Consider the following 23,819-nt stretch of genomic DNA (forward strand, 5'->3'; position numbering starts at 1 on the left):
TCAGTTGTTGTTCTTAATAGTTATGCCTGATATTGTGCTTTTAAACTGAAGTTATCTTGTCTCATAAGGCTGTTCCAAACTAATTCAATTAAGGAAGCATGTAGACCATACTGAAGTCAGTATGCCTTACAGCAGTTTCCCAAAGTGTGGTATATTTACAGAAAAGGTCTTTAGGGGACAAGTATCATGCTATGCATTATGGAAAGGGCACCCAGACCAGTTTTGACCTTTATTGAGGTCTCATCAGTGGGAGCCAAACCCAAAAGTAATACAAAGGTTGAAATTTTCATATACAAGTAGTCAAAAGGTCTACCGTACCTTTTGACTACTTGTATATGAAAACATGAATTCTGCATTACCTCAACCTTTGTATCACTTTTGGGTTTGGCTCCCACTGATGAGACCTCAATAAAGGTCAACACTGGTCTGGGTAGTAACCCTTGCCATAAAGCATAACATTATGCTTGTCCATAAGGGCATGTGCTGTGCATTTTGGGATAGTAAGGCAACTGATGTGAAGTCATTAGCCTTTATATACAAGTGGCCCAGTCATGAAGTTACTTCACACACAAACTTTGTTTGATTAGACTTGAATAAAGGATGAAACCAACAATATAATTTCTTGGCATCTGTAATTTATAGTATAACCAAGTGAAAAAATCTGCCAATAACAACCATGTTAAGAATAATTATTTTAATTTCCTGATGTTTCAATCTTCATATTAAGGTCATCGTCATCTGGAGCGCACACACAGAGAGAGAGAGAGACAAGCTATATTACATTTCAAACAGTATGCCAAAGTGACAATGCCTTTCCAGTCAATTGTGTAGAGTATTCAGGGCATGATCAGAAAGAGCAGATATACATACCTATTTTTAAAGTGTCGTTTATGTGCCATTTTTTCTGATAGGAATAGTATGTCCAGTTTCACATATAAGGCAAATTACAGGTACAATGAATATGGTATACTCCAGGATGGGCCAGTGGAAGAAGTGGATCCTTGGAAGAGCTGAATAAGTTGTTTAATTTGACAGGAGGTTTAAAGGTAGCGTTAAGGTTTCTATAGAACTCTGTTTATTTTATCTGATATCCCTTTATGTATGGAATGGCTACAGTTTTAATGTAATGCAGTTTATTTTTATTATTAGGTGCAGTCTTGTGAAGAATTTTGTTGATGGTATTTTTGCTGTTTTAGGAAGGTAATGCTGATAATTTTTTAATTCATACTTAAGTGCTTGCTCAATAGAGCAAATCATTAAAGCCCTGTGTGTATTTAGTGTGTTAATGACAACCTAGTTTTTGTATTGGGTGATGGCAAGAGTTTATGTGTGTATATTGGCCAGTATATGTAGGCTTATGGTAAACAGTGAATGCAGGAGGACGAGTGTCCTCCAGCAGTTTTTCATTCATTTTTACCATACTTGATACACTTTTCACAAGTGTGACAAGTGTATCAAGAAATGGAAGTATGTAGTGACTTTCAATTTCAAATGTGAATTGTTGCATTTGAGTTGCTTATTTAGGTGGCTGAGTGAAGTGTCTTAATGTCTGGTGACCTTGGGCCTTAAAGCTTGGGCAATCTAGAGCACGTTGCTCAAAAGTTTCCATATAAAAGTCAGCAATTAGGAGAGATAATGGTGAGCCCATGGCACAATCATAGGCACACCATTATAACTAGAAAGCAGCACATGGGCAAAGAGTGTCATGATATTGAGTAGAAAAGAATTGTATCAATGATTGGGACATTTGTGAAAAGGGCAGAGACGTCAAACTAACTAATAAATCATTTTTATCAAGCATGTTGTCTATAATTTTGTTTACAAAGCATTGTGTGTTTTTTATATAGGAGAGGGAATGACCCTTGAGTATTGATGATAGTTTCTTGGCTAGATGATAATTGGAGCCCGATACCTTCAACTATCAGCTGAAGAGGTATGTTTTGCTTGTGAATCTTAGGTGAACTGTAAATTCTTGAATGAGCAAAGTGTGAAAGTAATTTTTTTACTGTACCTTTTGGGCCAAGAAGTGATTGATTTAAGTAATTCACTATTTTCTTTTTAATTAAATTAGTAGGGTTATATTTCACAAGTTTAGGTGCTGTTATCTGAGACTAATTGATTCATTTTTTCTAGGTAAATTGTTCAGTTTAAAATAATTGTGGCACCTCTTATAGGTTCTAATAATTACGATTTACTGACTTGCTTTAAAAGATTCCACAGCTGCTAATTCAGTTTTGGTGAAGTGGCTAGCATTATTGCTTTAGTATTATTGAAAATGTTAGAGATTTCTAATTGCATTTTATCAGCTATGGTAGTTGGGAACCATTATGCTTCTTTCAATATGGTATGCTCTCTTGTTAATAGCTGGTTGCACCTGTTATCACTGGATTGTGGTTGGCTGTTTTCAGTCATTCAATGATGAGAAATCTGTCTTTTGGCTGTTTAAATCTTGTCACTGTTTCAATTTAAAAAATTTGGCTATAAGTTTTACTTTGTTTAGAGCAACGTGCTCTAGATTCCTTTACTTAAAAACCCTGACAAAGTTTCGCTTAGATACATCGATAATATTTTTGTTTTCCAGGATTTCAGCTTTAACAGTGATGTTGAATTACGTATTGGGCCACCATTATTGCTGTATTAAAAGAATCAATATGAATTTGATCTCTGACGACGCTATAAATAGAATACAGTTTTGATGAAGAATCCCTGGCCCACACACACACTGGAGGTCAGACGAGAAGAAATAACAGTTGATCAAATTATTGTCACTTTGGTATACTGTTTGAAATATAATATTGCTTGTGTCTGTATAAACACGTGTATGTACTCCAGATGATAACCTTATATGATGGTTGAAACATTAGGAAATTAAAATAATTATACTTAACACGGTTGTAGTCTCCATAATTTTTGTGGAAACGAATAAGAAAAAGTAGGTCATGGGGTGCTTAAGGATCAAAGCTGTCTAACTGAGAGGAGACCACCACATAGCCTTTAAAGGAATGCGGAGAACCGACAAGGGCTTCTGACCTAATGTCCAATCCTCACCTTCTCGTGGTGCACCCTGTTGGGTATCTATTTGGATACTGAACGAACGAGGATGGGCTGGCAATTTGGGATTTAGCCAACCAAATTGTATTCTTATTGGTTAAACCAAAATAAAAAATGATGGTACAACATGACAAAATTTCATGCCGGCTGGGGCGTCGCCCAGTTAAACAAGGCCCCCATTGTTTTTGCCAGGGAACCAGGGCGAACAGCGAAAAGTCAGCTACTGGAACAAATCTGAAAACAAACCCCAACTCAACATCACCAGAGTTAAAGATCGGTACTATCAACGTAAGAAGCCTGAATGTCAAAGTAATGGTGCTAGCTGAGGAATTAGATAAGTACCAGATCGACATAATAGGGGTGACTGAAACAAAAAAGACCAAAACTGGTGAGATCTTTCTGAGCAATAAATACAAAATGTTATATTCAGGCAATGACAATCAAGGAAAAGAAGGGGTAGCCATAGTATTCAACACAAAATACGAGGCTAATCTTCTTGAATGGCAGCCAGTCTCAATTACAGTAATGTGGGCAAATATGAGAATGGGGAACTGGACAATGAGACTTATTTGTGCCTATGGTCCCACAGAAGGTTCTACTAAGGTAGAAGTGGAGGAATTTTTTGAGGCTTTAGAAAAAGCAACTGACACAATGAAAAAGGAAAAGTTGGTCCTTGTTGAGGATCTAAATAGCAGAGTAGGAAATGATTGTGAGACATACAAAAATATTTTGGGAAAATTTGGAGAAAAGAGCAAAGCTAATAATAATGGCAAATATCTGTTGGATTTCTGCTCAGGACATGGACTGGTTATTACTAACACCATGTTCCAACATAAAAATGTGCACAAATGGAGAGAAGAGGCAAGGAATAAGAAAAGTCTCATTGACTATGTTATTGTTGATAGTGATGTTTTCTCCCTGGTGCAGGACACCAGAGTGTACAGAGGATTTGAAATTGGAAGTGATCACTATTTAGTCTTGAGCAGGATAAAATTGAATTTCACATTGAAAAGAATAACATTGAGCCTGTGTAGCTCGGTGGATGTGGCGTTTGCCAACCACCGCGCTTAGCCGCACGAAGGAAGACTTGGTTTCGAGTCTAGTCGGCGCCTAGAGGAAATTTTTCTAAGCCTTTTTTCGACCGGTTCCCGAGTTAGTCGATCTCTGGCACGGGCAAGCAGGTTTTTCCTCCCGGAAACTCGGGTTTTTCGTCCTGTAAACTCAAGAAAATCGACCGTAGAACCTACATTATTTCAGACATTAAATATATTGTGTTAGGGTTAGGGACCACGAGATGGCGGCACATTTGAGCCGTCTCTCTTCACTGAGTACCACTTAATTAGTGATAGCCTTGGGCCATCTATCTCTGATTGGTACCAGTGGAGATAGAACTGCCCACTCAGTCTCCAAAAGTTAGATAGGGCTAAATGGCCTCGCCTACTCCCCATATACGGGGAATAAAAAGGCGTTAGCTGATTTTTTTTTTTTTTTTTTAGCTGAAAGAATAACATGTAAGAAATTTTTAAAGTGAATAAAAGTTGAGCAGCTCTCAGATGTGAACTGTAGACTAAAGTACACAAAGATTATTGAAGAAAAAATGAAAGAGTTTGAGAACAGAAATCAAACCTTGGAGATTCAGTGGCAAGCCTTGAAGAAAGCCCTGATTGATTCAGCTAGAGAGGCATGTGGTGAAGTTGTCTGCAAGGATAGAAAAATTAGAACTCCATGGTGGACACAGGAAGTTAAATTGGCAGTGAAGGAAAAGAAGAAAGCATATCAAAAGTTCCTGGCAATTAAGTCAGCTTGTGCTCCTAGAGAATACAGAGACAAATGCAAAAGTGCTAAACACTGTGTAAAACTAGCTAAACAAAAGTCATGGGAGGACTTTGGCAAGAAAATAGAAAATAAATATCAAGGTGGCAAAATATTCTGGAGGTTGTTGAAGATGCTTAGGAATGGAGGAAAGATTGTTGTAAAAGGAGTTAGAGATGATAAAGGTGACATGAAAATGGGAGAAAAAGATATCCTTGAAGTATGGAGTAATTACTTTGAAAAACTGCTAAATGAAACAAGCAGTGATGACAGCACAGTGGTAAAAAACACTGACCAGGCAAGCAGTCAGGAATACATATCCATACTTGAAGTAGAAAAAGCCATCAAAGGCTTGAAATGTGGAAAAGCAGCAGGGGTAGATGATATTCGACCAGAAATGCTGAAGTATGGTGGTATAAGAGTCTTACAGTGGCTGCACTGCATAGTTGAGAAAGCCTGGACAGAGGGATGAATTCCCGATGATTGGAGTAGAGCTCTCATAGTACCCATATATAAAAAAGGAAATAAAACTGAATGTGAGAATTAACAGAGGTATTTTCCTACTGAGTGTTAGTGGGGAAGATCTATGCAAGTATACTTGAGAAACGGTTGAGAAGAATTGTGGAAGAAAAGCTTGGTGAAGAACAAGCTGTATTCAGGCCAAATAGAGGCTGTCAGGATCAGATCTTCACTTTACGACAAATAGTCGAGAAAGCATGGGAATATAACAGAGATCTCTATTTAAGTTTTGTCGATTTGGAAAAGGCATATGACAAGGTGCCAAGAGAGAAGCTATTCAACACGCTACAGTTATATGGTGTCAATGGGGCATTATATCAAGCAATACTTAGTCGTTATTTGAGTTGTAAGTCATCATCATCATTATCAAATTCCTGCCATGTACCCTCAAGGGGTGTACAGGATATGATAGTACTACATGAAAAAAATTACATCATTATTAATTTCCTATCTACAATTTTCCTCCAAATCAATCTGTTAGTTGTCAAGACTCCAACATTATCAGATCTTATATTTCTATCGTCTAAAGCACTTTGTACCGTATCAATCCACCTATATCTTGGTCTTCCTCTGGGTCGTTTTGCTGCCAACCTGGCAGAGAACACTTGTTTTACTAATCTTTCCTCGCCCATTCTGTTTAAGTGACCATACCACCTGAGATTAGCTCTGCTAATGCATTCCTGGATGCTGACAATGTCAAGTTCTTTCCTAATATCCTCGATTTTAATATGATACTGCCATTGATGCCATCTGTTCATGCCTATAATCTTTCTCGGAGTCTCATATCTGCGGTCTCTAGTCTTTGGTCAAGTGTTTTACTTCTGACCCAGCTCTCAAACCCATAAGTTAAAACTGGTTTGAACACTCTCTTGTATACAGCTAATTTAGTGTTCCGACTAATTTCTCTCTTATTCCATACGAATTTATTCAATTGACTTCCTAACATACCAGATTTGCTGATTCTGTTGTCTATTTCTATATTTAATTTACCATCTTCAGTAAAAATCGTACCTAAATAGCTGAAATGTTTTACTTGTTCCACAGGTTCTCCATTCGCAACACAGTTGACATTTTCAATGATTCTGCCTATTTTCATTGTCTTTGTATTGCTGACTTTCATACCATATCTATTACAACAGCTATTCAATTTAGTCAGAGAATCTTGCAGACTTGTAGCGGATTTATTTAGAAGTATAACATCATCTGCATAAAGCAAAGAGCTGACATTAACATCTCCAATTCTGATATCATGTTTAATACCACTTTCCTTCATAATGTGATCCATATAGATAATGAATAACAGAGGGGATAATGTACATCCTTATCTCACACCAGATTTAACATTAAACCATCTTCCTGTACTTCCTTCAATTCTAACTGCTGACTTACAACTCAAATAAAGACTAAGTATTGCTTGATATAATGCCCCATCGACACCATATAACTGCAGCGTATTGAATAGCTTCTCTCTTGGCACCTTGTCATATGCCTTTTCAAGATCGACAAAACTTAAATACAGATCCTTGTTATATCCCCATGCTTTCTCGACTATTTGTCGTAAAGTGAAGATCTGATCCTGACAGCCTCTATTTCCTGAATCCAGCTTGTTCTTCACCAAGCTTTTCTTCCACAATTCTTCTCAACCGTTTCTCAAGTATACTGGCATAGATCTTGCCAGGAACACTCAGTAGGGAAATACCTCTGTAATTCTCACATGAAGTTTTATTTCCCTTTTTATATATGGGTACTATGAGAGCTCTACTCCAATCATCCGGAATTCGTCCCTCTGTCCAGGCTTTCTAAACTATGCAGTGCAGCCACTGTAACACTCTTATACCACCATACTTCAGCATTTCTGGACGAATATCATCTACTCCTGCTGCCTTTCCACATTTCAAGCCTTTAATGGCTTTTTCTACTTCAAGTATGGATATGTATTCCTGACTGCATGCCTGGTCGGTATTTTTTACCACTGTGCTGTCATCACTGCTTGTTTCATTTAGCAGTTTTTCAAAGTAATTACTCCATACTTCAAGGATATCTTTTTCTCCCGTTTTCATGTCACCTTTTCATCTCTAATTCCTTTTACAGCACTCTTTGCTCCATTCTTAAGCTTCTTCAACAACCTCCAGAATATTTTGCCACCTTCTTGATATTTATTTTCTATATTCCTGCCAAAGTCCTCCCATGACTTTTGTTTAGCTAGTTTTACACAGTGTTTAGCATTCTTGCATTTGTCTCTATATTCTCTAAGAGCACAATCTGACTTATTTGACAGGAACTTTTGGTATGCTTTCTTCTTTTCCTTCACTGCCTCTTTAACTTCCTGTGTCCACCAGGGAGTTCTGATTTTTTTATCCTTACAGACAACCTCACCACATGCCTCTCTGGCAGAATCAATCAATGTTTTCTTCCGAGTTTGCCACTGAATCTCTAAGGTTTGATTCCTGTTCTCAAACTCTTCCATTTTTTCTTCAATAATCTTTGTGTATTTTAGTCTACAGCTCACATCTGAGAGCTGCTCAACTTTTATTCGCTTTAAAACTTTCTTACATGTTTTTCTTTTCAATATGAAATTCAATTTTATCCTGCTCAAGACTAAATAGTGATCACTTCCAATTTCAAATCCTCTGTACACTCTGGTGTCCTGCACCAGGGAGAAAACATCACTATCAACAATAATATAGTCAATGAGACTTTTCTTATTCCTAGCCTCTTCTCTCCATGTGAATTTATGCACATTTTTATGTTGGAACATGGTGTTAGTAATAACCAGTCCATGTCCTGAGCAGAAATCCAACAGATATTTGCCATTATTATTAGCTTTGCTCTTTTCTCCAAATTTTCTCAAAATATTTTTGTATGTCTCACAATCATTTCCTACTCTGCTATTTAGATCCCCAACAAGGACCATCTTTTCATTTTTCATTGTGTCAGTTGCTTTTTCTAAAGCCTCAAAAAATTCCTCCACTTCTACCTTAGTAGAACCTTCTGTGGGACCATAGGCACAAATAAGTCTCATTGTCCAGTTCCCCATTCTCATATTTGCCCACATTACTCTACTTGAGACTGACTGCCATTCAAGAAGATTAGCCTCGTATTTTGTGTTGAATACTATGGCTACTCCTTCTTTTCTTTGATTGTCATTGCCTGAATATAACATTTTGTATTTATTGCTCAGAAAGATCTCACCAGTTTTGGTCTTTTTTGTTTCAGTCACCCCTATTATGTCGATCTGATACTTATCTAATTCCTCAGCTAGCTCCATTTCTTTGCCATTTAGGCTTCTTATGTTGATAGTACCGATCTTTAACTCTGGTGATGTTGAGTTGGGGTTTATTTTCAGATTTGTTCCAGTAGCTGACTTTTCACTGCTCACCCTGGTTCCCTGGCGAAAACAACGGGGGCCTTGTTTAACTGGGCGACGCCCCAGCCGGCGTGAAATTTTGTCATGTTGTACCATCATTCTATATTTTGGTTTAACCAATAAGATTACAATTTGGTCGGCTAAATCCCAAATTGCCAGCCCATCCTCGTCCGTTCAGTATCCAAGTAGATACCCAACAGGGTGCACCACGAGAAGGTGAGGATTGGACATTAGGTCAGAAGCCCTGGTCGGTTCTCCGCATTCCTTTAAAGGCTATGTGGAGGTCTCCTCTCAGTTATACAGCTTTGACCCTTAAGCACCCCCCCCGAGTTGTAAGTCAGCAGTTAGAATTGAAGGAAGTACAGGAAGATGGTTTAATGTTAAATCTGGTGTGAGACAAGGATGTACATTATCCCCACTGTTATTCATTATCTATATGGATCACATTATAAAGGAAAGTGGTATTAAACATGATATTAAAATTGGAGATGTTAATGTCAGCTCTTTGCTTTATGCGGACGATGTTATACTTCTAAATAAATTAGCTACAAGTCTGCAAGATTCTCTGACTAAATTGAATAGCTGTTGTAATAGATATGGTATGAAGGTCAGCAATAAAAAGACAAAGACAATGAAAATAGGCAGAATCATTGAAAATGTCAACTGTGTTGTGAATGGAGAACCTGTGGAACAAGTGAAACATTTCAGCTACTTAGGTACGATTTTTACTGAAGATGGTAAATTAAATATAAAAATAGACAACAGAATCAGCAAATCTGGTATGTTAGGAAGTCAGTTGAATAAATTCATATGGAATAAGAGAGAAATTAGTCAGAACACTAAATTAGCTGTATACAAGACAGTGTTCAAACCAGTTTTAACTTATGGATCTGAGAGCTGGACCAAAGACTAGAGACCGCAGATATGAGAGTCCTGAGAAAGATTATTGGCGTAAACAGATGGCATCAATGGCAATATCATATTAAAAACGAGGATATTAGGAAAGAACTTGACATTGTCAACATCCAGGATTGCGTTAGCAGAGCTAATCTCAGGTGGTATGGTCACTTAAACAGAATGGGCGAAGAAAGATTAGCAAAACAAGTGTTCTCTGCCAGGTTGGAAGCAAAACGACCCAGAGGAAGACCAAGATGTAGGTGGATTGATACGGTACAAAGTGCCTTAGACGATAGAAATAAAAGATCTGATAATGTTGTAGTCTTGACAAGTAACAGAATAATTTGGAAGAAAATTTAGATAGGAAGTTAGTAATGATGTAATTTTTTTCATGCAGTACTGTCATATCCTGTACACCCCTTGAGGGTACATGGCAGGAATTTGATGATGATGATGATAAGAGAGAAATTAGTCTGAACACTAAATTAGCTGAATACAAGACAGTGTTCAAACCAGTTTTAACTTATGGATCTGAGAACTGGGTCAGAAGTAAAACACTTGACCAAAGACTAGAGACCACAGATATGAGCATCCTGAGAAAGATTATAGGCATGAACAGATGGCATCAATGGCAATATCATATTAAAAACAAGGATGTTAGGAAACAACTTGACATTGTCAGCATCCAGGAATGCATTAGCAGAGCTAATCTCAGGTGGTATTTCATATTGGCAATATCATATTAAAAACGAGGATGTTAGGAAACAACTTGATATTGTCAGCATCCAGGAATGCGTTAGCAGAGCTAATCTCAGGTGGTATATATTAGCAAAACAAGTGTTCTCTCTAGGTTGGCAGCAAAACGACCCAGAGGAAGACCAAGATATAGGTGGATTGATGCGGTACAAAGTGCCTTAGACGATAAAAATATAAGATCTGATAATGTGGGAGTCTTGACAATTAACAGACTGATTTGGAGGAAAATTGTAGATAGGAAGTTAGTAATGATGTAATTTTTTTCATGTAGTACTATCATATCCTGTACACTCCTTGAGGGTACAGGATATGATGGCAGGAATTTGATGATGTTCCATTCATCCTCACTGTTTCACTGAGCATACATATTCTTACTTCGGGTAATATAATTATAAGTACAAATAAATTCTTTACCAGAGAAAAATAATTTCTTTTACTACTTTATAAACAAAATGTATCAAAGTAGAGCGCTTATTCATGCAATCGGACAGTTGCAGATTTTGTCTAATCTTTCTTTCTTTCTTAATCCTCCTCCTCTTTTACCTTTTACGTCATCTAGGTAAGTATTCTTGCAACCACAACCATACTCAAGGATAAGTTGGTTAGTCCTATGCCTCCCGGTGAGTCCTATGTCTGTAGATGTGCGTGTACACGAGGGTGGTTTGCCTGTTCTGGGGGGGATCTCTACCTTGGTACGAGACTGGCTAACTCACCTTTCGTCAAAAGAGACCAGATAAAGGTTCCTCACATCACTGACAGAAACTGAACCCAGGTCTTTCTGACCAAACGGCTTCATCTATGCTGCTGAGTTACAGAGGCTCCTTTGCCTAATTCCATCCCTTATTTCCAAGAAAATGATTCATCAATTTCACCACCACTGTCCTTGAAACAGAAGAAACTTTACATTTTAGCATTTCTTCAAATGTTGAAAGAGAACATCTATTTAATATTTCCTTTTATTACTATTCTCCTGTTGCAGTATTAACTTTTCAAAGGATTCAACTTGCTAAGATTCCTTTTCAAAATCTACAGATACATTCTGAGTGTCAAGTTTTTCAAAAACTTTCTACAACAAAATTCTGTGGTCTGCATTCTCAAACTTCCATTCTCTTTTTTCTTCTTGTTTTGCTCATTACCCCAGTAGTAACCATTCTCTCTGTCAGTTGTCAATCACCCATCAGCCTTCTTGGTGAGCATGTGCACTTGTTCAACTAAGCAGCAAGCGGGAAGTTAATAATGGCTGATGCACTGTCATTAGTAGCTAAAGGAGAATGCCTTTATAACAAACAACAGATATCACTGTACACAAAACAACTGTGAAATATAATAAAGTACCATTGAATATATTGCAGTTATCTGATATCTGGTAAGTACGATTAATCTCAAATACTGTGAGATTTTTTTTATTATTTCTTTAAACAAATATCAATTTCTAATAGAGCACATGGCAAGTGATAATCATATGTGGTTATGAAACCAAAACTAATAAAACTTTAATGTACAAGAGCTATTTGTAAAAAGATTCAAAATTCTAAATGATGTTATTTTTTACACTATCCCTCTATAAAAAAAAAAAAAAAATTGAATGCGAGAATTACAGCGGAAATTTCCTATTAACTGGCGAGTATGATTTATGCAAGAATACTCAGGAAGAGGCTAAGAAAAATTATAAAAGAGAAACTTGGGCAAGAACAAGCTAAGTTAAGGCAAAATAAGCAAAGCTGGTATGGTTGGGAGCCAACTGAATAAATTTATATGAAATAAGAGAGAAATTAGCCAAAACATTAAATAGCAGTTTACAAGACAGTGTTAAGTTATGGATCTGAGAGTTGGGTTCCTAATACAACTCTCAGATCCAACAACCCAACTAGAGACCACAAATATGACAGTTCTGAGAAAATTAGGGGAGTGATTAGGTGGTATCATCGGCAGAATAATTAAAAATGGAGATATTAAAAAGAAACTTGACCTTGTTGGCATTAAGAATGTGTGAACAGAGCTAATCTAAAGCAGTATGGCCACTTAAATAGAATGAGGAAGAAAAGGTTAGCAAAACAGAGGTTTGATGCAAAAATAACAGGAAAGAGACTCATAGGAGGATGAGGTCTATTTGGATTGATTCAATTAGAAGTGCCTCAGAAGCACGAAATGTTAGATATGATAATATTGGAGTGCTGACAAGTAATAGACTAATTCGGAGTAAAATTGTTGATAGGAGATTAATAATAATATAAACAGGGCTGTCATAGTAGCCTGAACATCCCTTCAGGGTACATATCAGGAAACTGATAATGAATATGATTTTTAAAAAATATACAAGTAGTATATGATATAAAGTATAATAAATCATCAAACTTACCTGGCAGAGTAGAGATAGTTGAGGGGGATGATTCACACCATGTTTCCATAAGGAGTGGCATCAACACATTTATATAGCTTTGGATACGAGTTGGGTCTTTAAAAATACTTATCGCATCTGTTAAAACAGGCTCTGTGTTATTAAGTGAAAAGTGCGATAAGTGTGGGTTAAGACCACCATGAAGGTAGAGAACAATATCAAGAGGCTCACTAGCATCCCAATATATTTCAGAACAGTCATGATCTTTAATTCCACTGAATGAAAAATGTTTAAGAAGTGCTTCTAAAAATTTTTGCATTCGTCTTAATACCTCAAGTCTCCATTCCTGTGAAGATAACTTTTCACCTAAGTTTACTGCAAGTTGTCTATATTCTATACTGGTTCTTGTATTTTTCTGTTTCACTGTAGATATCTGTTCCAAGAAATTGCACAGAATGGAATTTTGAGATGAGGAAATAAGTTCAGGAAAGTTTTCTAGTAAAACATCCAAGAATCTCAATGAATCTTTACGGATATCACTAATGATATGTGTCATTGCACAACATAAATGGGAACTCAAAATGGGAAAAAAAGGAGCAATCTTAGTAGATGAAACAGGGTCCAATATTAACTTCATAAGTGATATGACAGCTTTCCTAACAACAGAATCTTTGTCTGTCAGTAGCCCAACAACTTGTTTAACCAACACAGAAATATGAAGACTAATCAGTTCTGGATGATCTTTCAGCAGTGCTTTCAAACCTAATATTGAGTCATGTCTGGTTGAAGGATTATAGTGTTGTAGTCTTTTCAAAAGATCCTGGAAAAAAAAAATCACTCTTAAAATTTAATATTTAGTCAAAAGAAAACTACTAGAGAAACTGGCTAAATATAAGAAAATACATCATGGTAATATTTTATAATTCAGTGAAATTAAAGAAATCAAACCTGACTGTCAACTCAAATTATGCAACAAGTGATCAATCATTAATTACTTTAGTGGAATAAATATTGGCTGGGAACTTTTTTTAAGTGAATAATAACTAAGAAGGCTTGCTGCTCTATTTTATCTACAGTTTACTTCTGGAAGAATGAGTATAGCTGCTCTACTCTACAGCTCTCTTTCTGTCTGTGTGACCTAACTCACCAGCAGTGACATCAAGCAGCCAACCAAATATGGAATACAAATGCACCAATATCTACTAAATTTACATTGACTCTGTTTACAAATTCTTGAATTTGTAAGCAGAGTTTCTGATACAGTATCTTCATTTTCAATATGATTCTGCTACTGATACTTTTATTCCTTCCCCATATTTATTATCTATAGATTTTGACAAACTGTTTTTTTTCCTAACTCAATTCTCTGGTCCATAAGTTAAAAGTGGTTTGAATAGTATTTTTATACATTTTCTAATTTCTTGCTAGTTCCACAAATATTTATTCAAATGGCTCTCATCACATCAGCCTTTGTTAGTTTATTAAATATTTCCATTGCACTTTTTTTGTCATTTTCACTAAAAATTGTGGTCAAAGGAAAAAAAAAAAAAACATATCTGCATTTTCTGCTTTTGCACTAATTTTAAAATGTGTTTTATTACCGTGCTAATTATCAGACCAAATATGTTACCATTATTTGACTTGGCTGATGGAAAGAATACTGTGAGGATCTCAACAAAATGAAGATATACAGGGTGTTCGGGATAAATTTGACAGTTTCGTAAGGAAAAAGAAAATCTTCTTTGTATCTATTAAATTTAATGAATTGACAAAAAAACATTACAGGCAGAGTTAATTACAATACTATCAACAAGATTTACTCAAAATAACCACCATTAGCATCGATCACAGCTTCAATTCTGCTTCGGAACCTCGAACAAGCTCATGCTACAGTCTCCCTGGGAAGGGCCGCAAAAACTGTTTTAATTTTATCCATTAACTGGGCTTTTGTATTACTGGAAGTGCGATTGGTGTCTTTTTCAACTGCGCCCCATACAAAATAATCCATGGGGTTAAGGTCTGGGGAGTTTGGAGGCCAAACATTTGGACTGGTGAAGTCGTAGAAATTTTCAGACAACCATTTTTGACTTTTCCCAGAGGTGTGGCAAGGGGCCGAATCCTGCTGCCATACATACGGCCTACCATTGGCTACCCTTGTTATCCAGGGCTTGACTACAGTTAGCAACTCCACGAACAAAGCCCGAATTCCAATGCCAGGGTTCTTCAACACCTGTTCCTGCAGATTTGCGAGGAATTCTGCTGTACGAACGCAATCAGATCGTCTGCTAGGGATCTTTCTTCTTGCTACATCCTCGTAGTCACCATTGCAAGTCTCTAGTTCATGCCTGATTGTTTTTACTGTATTCAGGGAGCATTGGGCAGCAGTCGTAATATCCTTATTTTGATGGCGGGCACGAATCATCATGATACAAGTTATTCTCTTCCATGATTCAGGTGGGTTCCAGCTATCCATCCTTTCTGACATCTTGTATATGAATGAAGAAGGGTCCAAACTTTTAAATGAAGAGAAGTGTGTGTTAATACATGTAACTTACGGAAAAATATAATTAATTATAAATATGTCAAATTTATCCCGAACACCCTGTATTAGATAATGAATGTTTAACACAAACATGGGAAAATAAACCTCTCATCTTCAGAGAGGAGATGGAACTAGCTATTAAAACTGATAATGATGGAATCTAAACTGAGCTGAATGGACTAAGAATGGACAAAGCAGAGGTTGAAGTAATGCTGAGATTATGCAATCAAATTTGAGCTGATAACATCTGGCCAATGTACTGGGTGAAGATAATATTTATGTCATCTATTCCCTCTGCTTTTCCACATTTCAGGCTTTTGATGGCTTTTTCTGCTTCAAGTATCGATATGTATTCCTAATTGCATGCCTGTTAAGCATTTTTTTTTACTACCATACTGTCACTGATTGTTTCATTTAGCAATATTTCTAAGTAATTACTCCATACATCAAAGATATCTTTTTCATCAGTTTTCATGTCACCATTATCATCTCTAATTCCTTTTACAGCACTCTTTCCTTCATTTCTGAGCTTTTTCAACAGCCTCCAAAATATTTTGCCACATTCTTGGTATTTATTTTCTATGTTCTTACCAAAGTCTTCCCATGACCTTTTGTTTAGCTAGTTTTACACAGTGTTAAGCTTTCTTATGTTTGTAGGCATAGGTTTCTGTGGTTTAGCACAGAAATTACCGTGGTCCAATTACATGTAATTGGACATGTAATTGGACCACATGTTATATGTAATTGTAATTACATGTAACAAATTACATGTGGTCCAATTACCGGAATCTTTCATAAGAAAGATTCCGGTAATTGGACCACATGTTTATTAAGATAAATATCAATAAAAAATAAAAATTAAAAAAATATATAAAAAACCGGCAAGTTTTGTAAGTGACATCTTCAGGGGTGAGAGGTAACTAAAAGTTTAAACACAAGAAATGAGAAATTACTCAAAATAGTTCATTCTATGTAGATGTGGCCATCTAACTGTTCATTAAATTAAATATCAGAATGCAGATTCAATGCAATGCTGGATGCTGTCACGTTCTTTTGAACGTGAACAACAGAACTTTTTGAACTTCTACTCTAGCATAATGCTTTTTTTAAAGAAATTTCTACAAAACACTGACACTTCGTGGGGGAACTAGGGTGACTTTGTTCTTATAGTACAAATGTCCTAAATACTTTCCTCTAGGTCCAAAAAACATTTTGGACCCACAGGATTGCAATAAATTTTTCAGTGAATTTTAATAAGAACTTTCCTCTTGATCACATATCATTTAAAAATAAAAGCTGAAAAATAATGACAGAAAGAATGAGAAGAGAGACAGACTGGCCATCATGGGCATCTATTCTTACAGCTCACTGTTCCACACTTTCTAATAATGCCAAGCACAATGTTAAATCAAGTAATATATGATTTACTCAAAGGAAAAGAAAATACAGCGGAATTACCATAGTCAACTCTCAATACAATGAACTCACAGGTACAGCAACAATAATTGTTATAGTCAGTGCTTCTTTTGGGATGGTATATAATGGTACTAAGTACCGACACTTATATTAACAGTGATGTGTGATAGTGATGCAGTACATTCATAAATTTGTAATATTCAGTAATTTTTTTACAAATTTATCTAATATGCAAATAAGTTTAATTATTCAATGAAATTCAAGTTTGCACTACGTCTATTGTTAGAATTTTTATTAAAAATTATTATGCAGATTTTATTTTTATATACTTATACATTTATGCTTTATAAACTATGTTATATACTTAATATGCTGGTCATATTCCAATAACATTTATCATATTATGAAATAAAAATATAAGTAATAATTCTTCAGTTTTCTTTTTATATCAGGAAAAATTTTTAATTTTTCCTGTTAGCAAAGAAAAAATTTAAAATTTTTCCTGTTAGCAAAGAATGTCATGGCACCTATTGTTTTATTGTAATAGTTTGTTGTAGTGAATTTCCATTAGAAAAGCACTGCAGTTATTGCATTTGGTTAGGACCTTTGGAGTTTGTTAGAAATAGTGAGAGTCAGCTATAGTGAGAGTCAGTAAAGGGATAAAGGTTTGATAGAATATTTATAATATATGAACTATCATGCCCGGAAAACACGATATTTCATGGAAAAATGAAAGAATTATCATGAAAATTCAAATATTAATGAAAAAAACTAATTCTCTCCAAAATCAAAATGAAAAGAAAAAACAACTTTAAAAAAAAAACACACAATAAATAATAAGTTAAAGGCACCTAAAAAAAATTACTGATATGGAACACAACTTTCAAAATTCCATCAATGTACAGATTTTTTGAGTCATATTAGCTTACAGCAATATTTTTTTTTTTAAGTTGCACACTTCAATTGCATACTAAAAATCATTTCATAAAAGTTGTACAACTTTTTTGATAAAAGATAAACATTAAAAAAAATGTTTATTCATATTTCAATTCATCAGCTGCTTTTTTAAATATTTTTAATTTAGTATCCTTTTTTATGTTAACATGTTCAAGTTGGGAAGTGTTTCGCACATTTATTGTACTGATGGAACTTCTCATTATTTGCAATTTGTGTGCTGCTCCTGCATCGTGAGAGTGAGCTGAACTGGTGCAAAGTTTATATGGCATGTTAGTTGCAACCCTTTCAGTAAAATTTTATTGCTGCTTGTTTGTCCACTTCATGTCAGGCTAGCGAGTGGCCTCACTGACACAAATTTTATACAGCATGTTAGTTACAACTCTTTTGGTAGAATTTTATTTGAAGTTGGCATTTGTGATCTGTCTTAATGACATCAAAATAATTAAAGAAACACTTATTTCATGTAAATGAAAATTTGAACAAATGTTAGGGCAACTGTTTTTAGTTATATACTGTGTTTGGCAGTACAACAAATGTTTTTGCTTGAGTCTATGCAGCATATGAGAGTGGTCTGATAAGTTCTCGACCTAATAATGGAAAAAGAATTTATAATTTCAAAATTATTTTTATTTTCAACATAATCTCCCTTAAGACTAATACATTTATTCCAGCTATGCTCCAGTACCATTATCCTGTCCCTGTAGTGGTTCTCAGAAGATCTGCAAAATACCCCTCTACCGCTGCAATCACCTCTTGATTCGAAGAAAAACACTGACAAGTGAGGAAGAGTTTTAGTTCTGGGAAGATATAGAAGTCAGAGGGAGCCAAATCTGGGGAATAGGGTGGATGTTCCAACAGTTCATAGTGCAGATCCCTTAATTTTCCCATTGCCAAAACACCTTTGTGGGCAAGTGCATTGTCCTAATGAAAGATGATTTTTTCCTTCTGCAAACCAGGCCTTTTCTCACAAAATTTTTTGTCGTCTAGTTAAAAGATCAGAATAATATTCCATGGTTATTCTTTTACCCTTTTCAAGATAATTAATAAACAAAATGCCGATGCCATGACCTTTCCTGCTGATGGAACCGACTTGGTCTTTTTTGGCGCTGAAATCGGCTTCTGTCCACTGTTTTGACTGCTGTTTGGATTCTGGTGTGTAATGGTGAATTCAAGTCTCATCCATAGTAATAAATCGATGCAAAAAATCAGTTTTATTCTTGTGAAAATGCTCCAAGCACTGTTCAGAGATTTTCATGCTAGTGTGTTTTTGATCTGCTGTGAGCAAGCATGGCATCCATCTTGTGCAAAGTTTTTCATATGCAATTCTTAATGCAAAATATATCTTACACGTTCTTTTGAAATGCCTATAGTCTCAGCAATTTCACGCACTCTGACTTGCCGGTCATCCAGTATCATATCGTGCACTTGATCAATGATTTCTGGTGTTGTTACACTTTTTGGATGTCCTTCACGTGGATCATCTTCAAGGCTGGCACAGCCACGTTTAAACTCGGCAGCCCATTTCTTAATAGTCAAAAACGAAGGAAAAGAGTGCCCATAAACTTTTATGAACTTCAAATCAATTTCTTTGGGCATTAAACCTTCTTTTACAAAGAATTTTATAACTGCATGATACTCAATTTTATCCATTTCAAGGGATACAGACACTTTTTGCTTCAGACAGCTATATAAAACAAACTACTTGATAGAATGACTTGCAATTTCACAACGATGCTTATGGCAGATGTACCAACTTAGAAAAAAAAAAAATCTTGCTGATAGCATTACATTTATGGTGAAGGCCGAGAACTTTTCAGACCACCATCGTAGTTTCTGTCGCAGTGGAGGTGTTTCATTAGGTAGTGCTGCTTTTACCAGTTGTCTCTAATTGCACTATTTGTTGACAAATATATTATACAGACTGCAAATGTCTCTGTACCTTATTTTTCTTGCGTCAGCAGTATAGTGGCTGTTAGTCATTTATATTTCGCAAACAAATCCCTTTCCTTCCACTCATAAGTTTTTTTATGTAAATTATTCATATTCCATTTTACAGTACTGAAAGTATTTTTATTCAAGCCTATTCTTTCTCTTCCTTATACTTGCTATTCTTTACATCTTTTAGTAAATCAAGTATATCAAGTAACTAATAATCAAATATAACATTCTCTTTATTCTTTTTTAATATATTCTGAAAATAATATTCCTTTTCACATAACCTCAATGCAGGATTAGCTACAATTGAAGAAACCATTATGAAAAGTGAAATATTCAACGACATGCAGGAATGAAATTTGCGGTAATTTTGCTTGCTTCACCAGATAGTTAGGTTCGTGGTGAGTGAGCTACTACTGCCCCAACCTGAATGCGTTAAATATCTTTTAAAGGGAGGATGCACTATAGTATGATATAATTTTACAATTATTGTTCATCTATGAATGAAAATGAAAATGAATGAAATGAAACTTTAACCCTTTGACAATATCAATGATTGTCAAAAGGTTAAAGTTCAAGTGATGCAAACTTAAATCCAGCTACAGTAGAAGGAAAAATTCGATTTCTGCATTAACATGAATTTGCAAACTTGGAAATCAAATAGGACAAATATTCTCACCAAAAGTCCTAACTTTCTATATGTTTTGGGTTCTACAGTTTCTTTAATTTCACATGGTCGAAGGATAATTCTTCTAGATTTGAAACTTGTGTTAGTGATATTGGTTCCCTTTGGTAAGCGACGTCCAGGTTTCAGCTTTACTTTCTGAAAATCTGCCTTCTTATTTTTACCCATGTTTTATTTCTGAAAAATAAAAAAATAGACAATTTTAACAACTGTGTATCATACATATCTAAAACTATCTTTTTATATAAAACTACTTTTTTTTCTTTTTAAGGTTCATAAAATGCAGAACTTACACTGGATAGATATTTAAAAGTGTATGAATCCTCACAAAATTTTGCAAGCTATCCCAATTTTTGTTTCAATCAGTTCACTTGTAGAAAAATAGAAAAATACGGGGAAAAAATTATCAAAATTATATATTGTAAAAACTCTGCTCTTGTGGATGAAATTTATTAAAATCTGGAATTTAAGATGCATACAAGCTCATGAAGTTCAATTTTGGTCTTAATTAGATCATTTTATTGGATAACGATTTTGAAATAATAATTCTGGATAGGCTAAACAAAATTTTGCCAATTTGGTTTGGGATCTCTCCTAAAATTGGTCAAATTTGGCCATTTGTTATGGATAAAATTAGGCAAAAGAGTAGATGTAATAAGTCAAAATCCATATAATGCAGTTTCACAAAAAAACCACCAGCAAACAGAATTTCTGAATGATGAAAATTTGCTAATTGTTATGAAAAACAATCGTAAAAACGACCATCAAAAATTCAATTAAGAACAATTTTGAAACTGTATACTGTACATAAACAATTACCGTATTTTTGATTGATAACACACACGTATCTATAAGAAAAAGTCCAAATTCGTTAAAAATGAACATGCATGGTATACATTAGAAAGGTATGAAAGGTAAATCAAATGTAATAACAAAACTAAGGTAGAAGAGAAGTATTACTTAACATTTATTTTCACAGTTTTCACTTACAGCAGCCCAACTTTCTATAATCCACGTAACTATATCTTTATATGACCTTCTTTTCATCTGCCCTGTTTTGTTATATTCATGGATGCCATTCATCATCCAGTCTTCCCACTTAGCCCGCAAATTGTATTTGAATGGTTTATTTACTGCAAGATCAAGGGGTTGGAGGGTTTTTTTTGTTAAACCATCTGGAAGAACGGCCAATTTTGGCTGTTCTCTCAAAACCCGTGGTGAAATACCATCCAGTCCCACTGCTTTACTGACATCCAGAGTATGCAGTATTTGAAAAAACTCTCCTCTTGCACCTCTAAACCTCAACCTGCCCTATCCCTCCAGTATTAAAACACAGTATTAAAACCTTCTTCTCCAGGATGAAATACTCCACTAAAGTACTCATTGAATAACTCCACTATGGGAGTTATTCGATTTTCCCATTTTCATCCCAGAATGTCATTCTTCCACAATCATTTCTCCTCCTACTGGCCACATAGATAAAAAATTCCCTAGGATTTTCTTTGGATCTTATTCCAGTTTTGCCTTCCTCACCATACATATACAGCTTACTATTGCTGCTAACAAATATTCCTTCACCATTTTGCAATGATATTCCTGGCCTTCCAATTCATGGAACTGCCCCAAGTCTTATATTCCTCATGCATCTGCTCTCCACCCCTCTCCTTATATCTCTTCCATAATCTCTTTTTCAACTGCAGTTCCTGTTTGATACTGTTTGTCATCCACTTTACACCAAATCGTGTCTGCTTCTTCATTCGTGGAATACAGCTTACTATTGCTGCTAACAAATATTCCTTCACCATTTCCCTGGCCTTCCCATTCATGGAACTGCCCCAAGTTGATATCTAAGACTATCATAATCACCCACCTTATAATTCCACATATGTTCCCTTTTCTTTGATACGCCTGTATATCTATTCATCTTCCATGTCAAAACCACACAGTTACTCTCCAACTGAGGGGGGGGATGTCATTTCAGTTATTATCAGTTCTTCTGATGCTATGACCGAATCTTCTATTACATGTTGCTTAAGACATTTGTCCCTCAAGAATTCTAGAAATTCAATTCCCTTTTACTACATGCATTTTCCTCTTCCAAGCTTATACTGCTGTAGTTAAAATCTCCCATAACAATCATTCTTCTTGCACTTGCCAAGCTCAACTGCCCAAACATCTCCTGTTTCCCCACCCTCTGTGCTCCTTGGCTTGTAGCAACACCCCACTAAATATCCTGTCTTGCCCACCTCTACCTCACACATACACTTTCAAAACCATTAGTGTCACTGCCTTCCAAAGCCTCCACTCTTAGAGGACATAAGTCATCACTTATCATAAGCAGTACTCCACTACTATGTTTTCCACTTCTATCATGCAGGCCAGAAGGGTAACGAGTGTGGTAAAAAAAGCAAAAGGGTATTATGAAAGGAAACTAATTATGCAAGCAAAAGAGAATCCCAAACAGTTCTTTCAATATGCTGCAAGCAAGAAAAAAAACTGTACACGGCAAAATGATTTTAAGGAATCACGATGGTAAGGAGGTCACTGAATCAGTCGATATAGTGGAGTTACTGAGCGTGCGCTTTGCAAAAGTATATCATCCAGGTGGTGACACTGAAAAAATTAAGGAACCATTAGTTTATACAGGAATTGTGATGAATGAAGTGGAGGTGAATAGTCTATTACAGAACCTTAATGTGAATACATCTGTGGGATTGGATGGTATACCGGCACGGGTCTTGCGTGAAGCGGCTAAGGAATTATCAGCGCCCTTGACCATGTTGTTTAATCTGAGTCTTGGGTCTGGTTTAGTCCCGAAGGTGTGGAAAGAGGGGAAAATAGTTTCACTGCATAAAGGAGGATCCAAGACTACAGTTGCAAATTACCAACCGATCAGCATATCAGGAGTCATTGTCAAGGTCTTGGAGAAAGTAGTCAAGGGAAAAATACAGGAATGGATTGATGAAAATGAGATACTGTACAGCATGGCTTTGTGAAGGGTAGATCATGCCTCAGTAACTTGCTCAAGTTTTATAACAAGGTAACGGCTGAACTGGATAAGGAAAATGGGTTTACAGTGATACTGCTGGACCTGGCATAGGCGTTTGACAGGATACCACATGGAATTCTAATCCGTAAACTACAACATATGGGAATGGATAAAGGGTTGGTGAGATGGATAGGTGGGTGGTTGATGGAGAGATATCAAAGAGTAGTTTATTCAGGAGTGGAGTCCAAAAGACGGCCTGTGACTAGTGGTGTGGCGCAGGGTTCTGTTTTTGGACCACTGCTGTTTAATCTGTTCAATAACGATATAGGAAAGGATCTAAGTGGAACAGTTCATTTGTTCGCTGATGATGCAAAGTTGGGTAGGGCGATAGTGAATGCAGAAGATGTCAAAATCTTGCAGGATGACTTGGATAGATTGGAGTTCTGGGCTAAGGAGAATGGATGTCAATTTAATGTGACAAAATGTAAGGTTATGCATTCTGGGGTGAAAAGATTAGCAGCAGTATACCACATTAGTGGAACTGTACTCCAGGAG

The 23,819-nt window shown here is 35.8% G+C and overlaps 1 protein-coding gene across 3 annotated transcripts in view; it reads right to left on the minus strand.

Annotated features, from left to right (window-relative positions):
• Positions 1-23,819, minus strand: part of LOC150100402 (testis-expressed protein 10 homolog) — a 172,111-nt gene that overhangs the window by 137,644 nt on the left and 10,648 nt on the right. For 2 of the 3 annotated variants that reach the window (XM_090402792.1, XM_090402790.1), the window contains exons 2-3: positions 20,270-20,452; positions 12,762-13,560 (exon numbers count right to left, since the gene is read on the minus strand). In XM_090402792.1, coding sequence (XP_090258918.1) covers positions 12,762-13,560; positions 20,270-20,443 — 973 coding nt within the window. In that variant the 5' untranslated portion in view covers positions 20,444-20,452. Of the gene's footprint in view, positions 1-12,761; positions 13,561-20,269; positions 20,453-20,568; positions 20,598-23,819 lie in introns of those variants that run through there. The other variant, XM_090402791.1, reaches the window with a different exon arrangement.

This window comes from Typopeltis vanoorti, chromosome 13, assembly GCF_054136105.1.
Source record: "Typopeltis vanoorti isolate ZY-2024b chromosome 13, IOZ_Tvanoo_1.0, whole genome shotgun sequence".
In the NCBI taxonomy this organism is placed as follows: Eukaryota; Metazoa; Arthropoda; class Arachnida; order Uropygi; family Thelyphonidae; genus Typopeltis; species Typopeltis vanoorti.